At 39.7% G+C, this 10,616-nt stretch overlaps 1 protein-coding gene across 1 annotated transcript in view; it reads left to right on the top strand.

Moving 5' to 3' along the window:
- Positions 1–281: 281 nt before the first annotated feature.
- The window catches only part of LOC149074625 (dermonecrotic toxin SpeSicTox-betaIIA1-like), a 137,952-nt gene continuing 127,617 nt past the window's right edge, over positions 282–10,616 (top strand). The window contains exon 1 of the mRNA XM_089247361.1: positions 282–531. Within this exon, the coding sequence (XP_089103487.1) occupies positions 282–531 (250 nt within the window). The remainder of the gene's footprint in view (positions 532–10,616) is intronic.

The following is a 10,616-nucleotide window of genomic DNA, read 5'->3' as shown; positions in this document are numbered from 1 at the left end:
AATTGCACTCCTCTGTTGCCACGAATTTTTATTATAATTTGAATAATTTTGATTCTTTTAGTTGCCTATTCTGTTTTGCATACTAATTTTTACTAGCATTTACCAGAATAGGTCTTTTTTTTTTATTGACTCCTTGGTAAATTTTTCTTTTTTTTTGTACTGTTATATGATAGTAATAAATTTGATTTCATTTCAAAAAAAAATTTCAGAATAAAAAAAATTAGCATATAAAGATTGATCAGTTTGCAAAGTAAACGTACCTTGCTTTGCAGGAAAACACCATGCAGTTCTCTGTCAATGGAGACTTGAAACGTCCGGTATGGAATATCGCGCATATGGTCAACGCTTTGTACCAAGTTGAAGATTTTCTCGATGAAGGTGCAAACAGTATTGAATTTGATGTCTCTTTCAATTCTGAAGGCAATGCAGAATATACCTACCATGGTTTACCGTGCGACTGTTTCAGACACTGCGGGAAGTTTGAAAATATCAGTGTATTTATTCAGTACCTACGACGACTCACTGCACCAGGTAAAATGTAAAATATATTTCACGGTTGAATAAGCAGATCTATAATATAAAATAAATACAGTAAAACCTGTGAACTCGGACACCTCTCTGAATTAGACGGTTTTGAATTAAACCGGCCATAATTTTATAGCTCAGAATGTAGCACCAAATTTGGTTTCCATTTTCTTTATGGCATGGTAAAATTTGTGGGCATTAGAAATTCTTTATTTGAGGGTTTGCGTTAGCTTCATGACCGAGTTTGGAACAGGTGAAGCACACTTTCGTCTACGATATTTTAGAGCAGTGGTTCTCAACCGGGTGCCCTAAGAAAATTGGGGGGGGGGGGGACCGGATGAAAATTTCGCAAAAGGGGAGTCACGGCTGCTTATAAGGGAGCCACATCGAAATTTCTGAAAAGAGTGACAATTTTTCCCCCATTTAAGTAACATTAACGTGAGGGAGGGAGGGAAAAATGAAAAGTGTTGCATGTAATCTGGGTGGTTTTACGATATAGGTTGTGGGGCTAACAGTAGGCCGTGACACAAACTATAGAAGGGGCTTCAGCAAAATGAAATAATTGTAAAAACAGGAAATTGCATGTGCTCTAAGACTTTTCATACAAAGAGGCTGCCATTAAAAAATGCAGGCAAAGATTTGTTGAACATTCATTGCCATTCTTTTGAGTGTTGGTAGTAAAATGCTTTAATGTAATCCTAGAAGTAAACCTTCCCCCCACTCAATGCTGAGGCCGGCCAATATAAGCAGTCATAGATACAAATCTACATAAAAAAAATAATTTAGACCTTTCATTTGATGGCAGGATATTTCCACACCTATCATAGAATCTGAGTAGTTAAAAGATGAGATTTAACACTTAAAGTATCAGAAATTAGGCATATAATTTTTTTTTTTTTTTTTTTTTTGTATTTATTCAATTTGTCATAAGCTTGTGTTATCAATCATTATAAAGTTACGAAACGAATGTATATGTAGGTCCCTTTCTTGAATTTGACATCATTTTGGAATCTGAAAAAAGTAAGACTGCTTTGCATTGCTTTTTTTAATCAATTTTAATTTGAAATATATAAGGGGACTTAAACAAAAATAAGTAAAAAAAAACTCATTTGGTTACTATAGCAAAAAATTTGGAAATAAAAAGTTTCATGCTTTCTTTTTTTTTGAATTGCAATAATAAATTAGCACTTTGTGTTTGTTCGGAGCCTGTTTAATTTAGTGTGGATTGGATTTTCAATTTATTGGCGCAAGGACCAATTTGGCCAAACTGCGCCAAAACATGATATATGAATAAGAAAAATGTCATTTTGTCATGTCAAAAAACTAAAACTGTGCATGATAAAAAAGCAACGACATCAATTTAGTGTGGAATGTAGAGCTTTATAATAATTTGGGGCAGGTCTGGTGCCCCGAACAAAACAGAGCGCAAATTTCACCCTTTAACCTCTCCTTCAACGTTACAACGGCCGCCAAAATCCGAGCTTGCCCCAGCTGATCAAGTATCTAGTTGCGACTCTGATACGGGGACTCTATTCATCTCTATACTTGTACGCAAAAAGTGCGTATATCATTAGGAGGTGTTGATCACACTCACATGTAGAGATAGAAGGCCTCCGCACTCTGCTTGTGACGTCAAGTAAGTAGTCCATTTTCCCTCAGAATATTCAGGGGAAAAAATTTCCTGCTCGTGCCAGTGTCATCGTTTTGAGGAAAAGAAATGATCGTGCTCAGAATTGGCGATTTCTATGCCCCACATCCAATCACTATGCGGTATTTGTGAGCCAATCAGGAAGATTCTACGCCAAAATAATAATAAACGAAATAGGATGCTGTGTTTCGAAATGTAGGAAAATTGCTAGGTAGTCGGAATGACGTTTATAGCAAACTCTGAAGAGGCGATGGTGTGATACGTCAAAATTCAAAACAAACTTTGAGGCTCTAAAATACTGGTTGAGCTTTGTCGCAGATATCTTCATTCTATTATGCATATGTATCATTCAATATTTAAACACTCGGTGTTAGCAAATTGTAACTTCGTTTATCATTCAACAGCTCTTAGTATAAATGCGAAATTTCTTTGAAAATTAGCTCCCCACCCCATATATAGTCGATCCTGCTTATACCGTTCCCACTTAAAACGCTTTCACCCGTTGTACAACTTATTTTCGTGATCCCAACTCCCGCTAATTCTAATTAAGATTTCCCGTTTGAAACATTTTCCCGCTTACAATGTGGAATTGTAATGTGGAATGGGAATTGTGAACGGATATAGCTTCTATTTCTTTAGGGAGAGGAAAAAATAGTTTTGCAGACCCATTCAACACATGCGTTCAATTAACAATATTTTAGCTGTTGGTCTTTTTTACTACGCAGCGAAAAGGGAGCCGCTGATAGCATACAATTGGTGTGCAGCTTGGCTGTTCCTTGAATAGATAGGCAGTATACCTACCATATGAAGGGGGAAAAAATCGTTTCTGTTGTACTGTTAGACTTCCTATGTTGTGTAAGTGTTCATCTCTGTCGGATGACCAGCTGCATGTACAGAATCGAACCATTCCTTGCCGTTCGTGTAAGATTGAACTATTAACCCAGCCCTGGGGCCCGGGACGATTTTCATTATTTTTTGTTTTTTCACGCTATAAATCCATCATAAAGGGGCCCGTGAAAGTCTGGTCGGGGGGGCCCTACTCCAGGATGTGGGGGCCATGTGTGGAATAGTGAAACGCTCCTATGTGAGCAAAAAAATGCTTAAGATTTGTTTTTTTTTTCAAAGTTCAAAGGATTTCATAGTGACATATTGATGAACTAGATTCTACCCCACGTAAGTTTGCTTTTATTTAAATTTCCTTTTTTTTTTTGTGTTCTTTTGTGTAATTAACTGTAGAAAAACCATCCGCTGTTGTTTAAACTGGGAATGTTGCCAATAATTTTCAAGTTAAACTATTAAATTAAATAAAATTGTTGTGCAGATGTCGACGCCCAATTTCCAAGTTTGGCATTTGACCACACAAGGGAAGGGCTGACATGGGAACTGGCCTGGAACAATTAACATAATTTTTTGGGGTTTTTCAAGCTGTAAATTAACTACAGAAGAGCCCGTGAAATGTTTTGCTTGGGGAGGGGCAGATACGACAAAAGTAAATACTGGACCCCCTTAAATTAGAAAAAAGTGTAATGTTTTGGTTTTATGCGGCCCAGGTTGTGCGCCGGTCCTTAAATCCACCTCCTACTTGGGCCCGCAAGAAATCCCAGCCTACGGGGTGTGAGGGCATAGCCCAGCCAACAAAATATTAAACAACAGGATATGCACTGACTAGCCAAGCACCTCTTCACCTTAGTCTCACCCCCTCCCCCGTTCCCCAATTCTTGCTTTGCCCTCAGTGGAGAAAACGGTTGAGGCTGTCAAAGAGAAATGAGAAAAAGTGATTTCCGCTGTGAAAGTGAGAGCCCCTCTTAGGAGTGTGCGACAGGAGCGGTCGCACTGGGCACCGTGCATTGTTAACCCCTGCACTCACGGTAAACTATTGGAGGCTTTCATGAATTCTGAAATTACTTCTTGCATTAATTTTGAAGTTTCAGCAATTCTGAAATCCCCCCCCCCCTGTAATTTCTGAATTTTTATTGATGTTGGAATTATTTCAATTATTTTTGATTCATCAAGTACAAAATTTTTATCGGTTTCAGGATTTTTTTTTCTTTAATTAGTTTAAAATTATTTCCAGTGCTGAATTTTCGCCAGGTTTTGTGTTAATTTATTGAATTGTGTATAGTTAATTGTTAATTCAAACACGATCAAGTTCCCTGTCTGACCCTTCGAAAGCACCAGACAATCCTTCCCCCTCCGATTCCTCCATCCTTCTCAATATCCAGGATACCCAACTCGCCATACTAAGCCAACTCAAGCTCCTATCCCAAAAGCAAGATTCCTTTAGTGTCCAACTCAATGGATTATCTGAACGTCTGAGTGCGGTAGAGGACAAATTTTTACCTATTGAGGATCTCCAACAACAAGTCTCTGACCTCTCCACACTTCGTTCTTCTCTCGCCTCAAAGGTTATCGACCTAGATGACCGCTCACGTCGGTCAAACCTAATTTTTCGCGGCATACCGGAGGAGACCTCAGACATTGAATCCGCCGCGACCCTTGAATCTAAAATACTTAAATGCTGTTCTGACCTCCTAGAACTTGAAATTTCCGCCTCCGACATCGACCGTTGTCACAGAATTGGCTCTGAAAGAATCTCAGGCCCCAGACTTTCAATTATTAAATTTAATAAATTCAAAACCAAAACTGAAATCCTTAAAAATTCATTTAAATTAAGAAACACCAGCCTCTCAATTTCAGAGGACTTTTCACCTGAGACACGCAGGCTACGTGGACAAATCTGGGGGGCCTCCCAAAAATACCGTGAGTCCGGTCTGAAAGTTAGTTTACTTTTTCATAACTTTGCTCTTATCAATAACATCAAATACATCTGGGATCCCAGCCTTAATGATATTATACCGCTTTCCCAAACCCCTCCCAGTATTACTCCTCCTTCTGACCTTCCCCTACCTTCACCTCCTCTCCCTTTAGTCCCCACCCCTCGAAACCTCACTCCCCTAATCTCCCATTCTCCTCTCCGAAATAATTTCTTCAGAATCGGAACAGTTAATACAAGAAGCATAATTAACAAAATATCTTCCTTCGAATCCATCCTACTAGCTCATAATCCCAACTTTCTTGCGGTTACAGAAACTTGGTTGCACAGTAATATCAGCAACACCGAATTTCTACCACCGAATTTCTCTGCCTTTCGTAAAGATGGAAACACACGCGGAGGAAGCGTTGCCCTTGTTTTCAACAGTTAAATTACCCCTAATTGAAATCCCTCTTGAATCAAATATTGAAATTGTCGCTGCCGAATGGCACCATCACAACTGCACTCCCATTGCAATTTTCTCCCTTTGCATACCCCCTGCCTCGGACCCTCACTACTTCATTGAACTTGAAACAATACTGGACCGATTTCATAATTCTCATCTTTTAATTTTAGCCGGTGACTGGAATCTACCCGGTATTGATTGGCATAAAATGCAGCCCCTCTCGGGAAACCATGGTATTAACAATAGAGTTCTCGACATTTTCCTAAAATTTAACCTCGTCCAAACCATCTTGGAACCCACAAGAATATCCAATCACTCAATCTCCACATTAGACCTAATTGCAGTTTCCAACAAAATTCCGGTTTCCAATTTTTCAGTTTTTGATGGCTGTTCCGATCACAAAATCCCTTTTTTAGATTTCTTCCTTCATCATATCATCCCTCCCTTTTTTCGCGCCAGAAAACTTAACTTCAACAAGGCCAACTACCCTCTCATGCAAAATATCCTTCGTACCCACTTTCCTGACTTCATCTCCTCTTCCAACGATATTCAACGTCTCTGGAGTAAATTCAAAGCCGCTATCGATAAATGTAAAGCCACTGTTCCTACCAAATGCTCTTCATCTAAAAGCTTCTTCAACCCTTGGATCAACCGTGACATTATCCATCTCAAAAGAAGAATTCGACGTGACGTCTCTAAACTCAAATTTAACGACTCCTCTACTCTCAGAAACAAAATCTCGACCTCTACCCGTAACCTCAAAGACCTTATTTCTCGCCACAAATCCAACTACTTATCCCGCTCATTGCCTTCCTATCTCAAAACTAATCCCTCAAAATTTTGGAATTTTCTTTGCCCCAAATCAGCAGGTACCTCCTCGATCTAACCTCTCCCCTCGATCTTGCCTCCGAATTTAACCGGGCCTTCTCTTCTGTTTTTTTTCCTCTGATCCTTCACCCCCCCCCCCCAATACATCTTTTTCGATTCAATTCATAACTCCTGTCCCATCTCCTTTTCTAAAGCCGGTCTCCTGAATCTCATAAAAAAATTAACACCCACTCTACTGGCCCAGATGGGATCCCCAACCATATTCTAAAATTCTGTGCCAATGAAATTTGCAACTATCTCCTCATTATATTCAACGTCTCACTGAATACTTCTAACCTACCCAATGACTGGAAAATTAATAAGATAATTCTCATCCATAAATCTGGCTCACTCTCCCACCCTCTCAACTTTAGACCTATTGCAATCACCTCCTCTTGCTGCAAGCTCTTAGAACACATAATTGCCAAGAATATCCGTACCCACCTCGATTCGATTAACTTTTTCTTCCCTAACCAACATGGATTTCGATCATCGTTATCAGTATCTACCCAATTAACACTTTTCATACATGACTTAACAGACTCCATTGATAAAAACCTCCAATCCGACATAATTTTCCTAGATTTTTCCAAAGCATTTGACAGGGTGCCCCATAATAAACTTCTACTAAAACTTTCATACCTTGGACTAAATGTTGAACTGCTGAAATTGGTGGAGGCCTTTCTTATTAACCGTAGCCAGTTTGTCTCGTAGAAGAGCCAGAACTCTCCTTTTCTCCATGCCAAATCTGGCACACCCCACGGCTCGGTCCTCTCACCTTTATTATTTTTAATTTACATAAATGATCTACCCGACTGCATAAACTGCCGCATTAGACTCTTCGCTGATGACTGTGTCATCTATAAAACAGTGTCCAATCTTTCTGACCAAGAATCTCTCCAACACAACCTTAACATTATTTCCAAATGGTGCTCAGCCTGGGAATTACCCCTCAATTTCTCAAAAACTGTTTTTATGAAAGTGACCCGTAAAAGAATCCCTCACGAATTCCCCTATTCTATAAAAGACTCTTTGATCTCTGAGGTTTCCCAATATAAATACCTGGGCATTATAATCTCTTCCGATCTCCGCTGGAACCTTCACGTTGATTATATCTTTAATAAATGTCTCCAAAAACTGTTTTTCCTTCGCCGTAACCTAAAATACTCCACTCGTCATGTTCGTCACTTGTGCTACCAAACATATATTCTCCCTGCCCTCTCCTATGCCTGTGAAGCCTGGGACCCCCACACCCAAACCAACATGGACAAATTAGAATCTATCCAAAATAAGTCCACTCGTTTCATTTTTAACTGTTGGTCTTCATCTGTCTCCATAACGGAACTCAAGCGACAACTCAATATCCAACCGCTCTCCTCTCTTCGACTTATCTCTCGTTTAACTTTTCTTTACAAACTCCTCCATGGGGTTTTTAATATTGACACATCCAATATTCTAATCCAACCTTCTCATTTCTCTGTTAGACTCAATCATTCCAAAAAATTACAGCCTATCTTTGCCTCTTCAGATTGTCACAAATTCAGCTTTTTCGCAAGAACTATTATCGACTGGAACAACCTACCATCAAATATTGTAGATTGCACTACGATTTCCGAATTTTCTCGTACCATCAATCGACATTTTTGCCATATATAATTCCGCATCCTCTTGTATTGGCCTCGGCCAATCCATATTGTATAAATAAATAAAATAAATAAAATTGTCCTCCTACCACGAGATGAGATTTGGGTACGGCACGTCATGTCACGTCAAACGATTCTATTTGATCCTAGAAGGATATGGCAATCGTGAAAGCTCAGTCACTGATGAACTTTTCTCGATGTGCAATCGTTTTACCAAAAAAAAATTGAATAAAATCATCCGACGTGACGTGACATGACGCAGCGAAAATTCATCTCGTTGTCGGAGGACTATATTCAGTATTTTTTTTATGGATATTTCGCAGCATTCTTGTATATTTTGAAATAATGGATGCCGATTCTTTACCCCCACCAAATATATAAAATCGGGCAAATATTTTTCGTGTCTGAAACTGTTGAGACGCACCGGGCCCCTTAGGTAAGGGCGGAAATGTCGTCAAAGAGAATGGGCCCACCCAGGCACAGCTCAGGGTCTAAAAAAAGAGGAGTCTCACAAAAATTAGATCTGGTTGAAACTTTCGACAATTTGCCTAATACGGCCTCAGAAAAATCACTTGGCCTGGGGGCTCATCAAAGATCCTAGTGCAGGCAGCGTTGGAGGATGTGTGGGGCATCTTATACACTTATATATACGTCACGAGTTCTCTCAAACTTTTCCCACCCGCAGCACCTCTTTCTCTAATCAACGCTTATCCGCGGCTCCCCACAGAGCAGTTTAACAAAGAGTCTCTTCGAAAAACCTTTGCAGGGTGCCGCGGCACAAAGTTCGAGAACCCCTGCTTTATGTATTTGTATCACTTTCAATGCAAGCTTCCCCAATATTCTAAAACACTATACTTAAATGTTCCGCGACTTTACTCTGTGGTGATGGTTGTCAATTTAAATTATCGGAGAACTTGAAACGCGAATCCAACTAAATCATCAACAATCCAATCCAAAAAACTGTAAAATATATACGATAGAATTATTCGATTTCAAAAAAGGGAATTGGCAATAGCATGGTTTTAAAGAACTGATGATCAAAACCACATCATTGATTGATGATTAAACCCATTTTCCACCACTTTATCGGTTTATAATAGAATTTCACAGTTTTATGTGAATATTATAAGGGGAGCACAGGCAGTGCCGTCTTAAGACATGGGCCTACCTGGGGGCCTCAGGAGAAAGAGCCTCACAAAAATGAGATATGGTTAAAATTTTCGAAAATTTGTTTGGTGAGGCCACAGAAAAATTACTTGGTCCGGGTGTCCACGATGCTCTTAAGACGGCTCTGGGCACAAGTTATCTGTCCCAGAGACATTTTAAATTAACAGAAATAGAAAAATACAGCACACATAAAATATTGAAAGAAAAAAATACCTTTAATTTATTGAAAAAAATAATTTTAATTTTTGGTTGTCTTGGGCAGGGCTGTCCCGTCTTTAGAGCGTCATGGGCCCCCGGGCCAAGTAATTTTTCTGAGATTCCACCTGGCAAATTCTCGAAAATTTTAATTGGGTCTCATTTTTGTGAGGCCAGCTTCTTTTGAGGTGCCCGGGTGGGCCCATGCGTTAAGGCAGCACTGGTCTTTGGGCAGACATGGTACCCCTATACCCCCATCTGGATAGGTTTGTTACATTTTACTGTGGTAAAAATCTTACCCCTACTGCAAAAGTAGGTTGAAGAACGGGTCATCGCTGAAATCAAATAGATTCGAAACAAAAAAAACGGGACACTCTACTTCAAAAAAGGACGTATGGTCAGCCGAAAATGTGTAAATATCGTGGCCTGTACAAAGAAATAATTGACATACTTTGAGCAACACCAATCATTTTTGACTTCCCGCGTCCCTGGGTTGGTCTGAGGGCCCGCCAAAGATCACAGCCTGGGGGGTCTTTCGGTAGGATGTGGGGCCACGGTCGTTACAAAAGCTTGTGCGAGTTGTTTATTATTAAGGCAGATAGTGAGGAAAAATCCACATTTTTTCTTATTACTTTTTTTTTTCTTCAGAATTTTACAATTTTATTTCTGAGCTAATTAACGCCGTATGATTTTCCTGGGCCAGATATGCTACCAATTGTAACGTGAAACAAATGATGAACAACTTACCGTTGTGTTGCCGCTTTTTTTTTTCTTGCGGGTCTGTATAATTAAATATTTCATAATAATCCACCGGCTGTAGCAGTTCCAATTTGACGAGAGAGTCATCCACATATTATTTCGTTTCTTTACTTCAACCTGTTGTTGATATCCAGTTTTTGTCAAGACAATTTCGGTTTCTTATCCGTGCGTAGGTTGCGAGCCATCACCCCAACATTCAGCAGCAGGAGCCCCTGGACTGGCATCTTTAATGGGCCCCAGGCCAGGCTTTCTCACGGAATCTATAGTGTCTGTCATAATGAGGCTAACTGAATCAAAAATGAGCATTACTCTTTCGAACCAGATTTTCAAAACTTTACCTTCATGTCTTCGTGATAATTCTCAGACTTTTTCGGCTCGCCACCTTCGACGAAAAAAATATCACTTCCTCCCAACAAGCTGCTCAAGCAGAAGTGCGAATTCTTTTAAAATGCGTATATTCACCACGAACGTTAAGTGAACCCCCCCCCCCCCCCAACCGTATCCAGTGTACGTCAAAGCGTGTGGGTGAGAAAAAAATCTTGTTGACAGCAACTTTGTTTATAGGAGTACAGAGCAGCTGCAAAGGAATGAATT

This window comes from Pholcus phalangioides, unplaced genomic scaffold, assembly GCF_987345545.1.
Source record: "Pholcus phalangioides strain wild (caught in Gottingen) unplaced genomic scaffold, Ppha-v1.0 ptg000017l_1, whole genome shotgun sequence".
NCBI classification, from domain to species: domain Eukaryota; kingdom Metazoa; phylum Arthropoda; class Arachnida; order Araneae; family Pholcidae; genus Pholcus; species Pholcus phalangioides.
The sequence above is the reverse complement of the archived record's forward strand: the minus strand, read 5'-3'. Positions and strand labels throughout refer to the sequence as shown.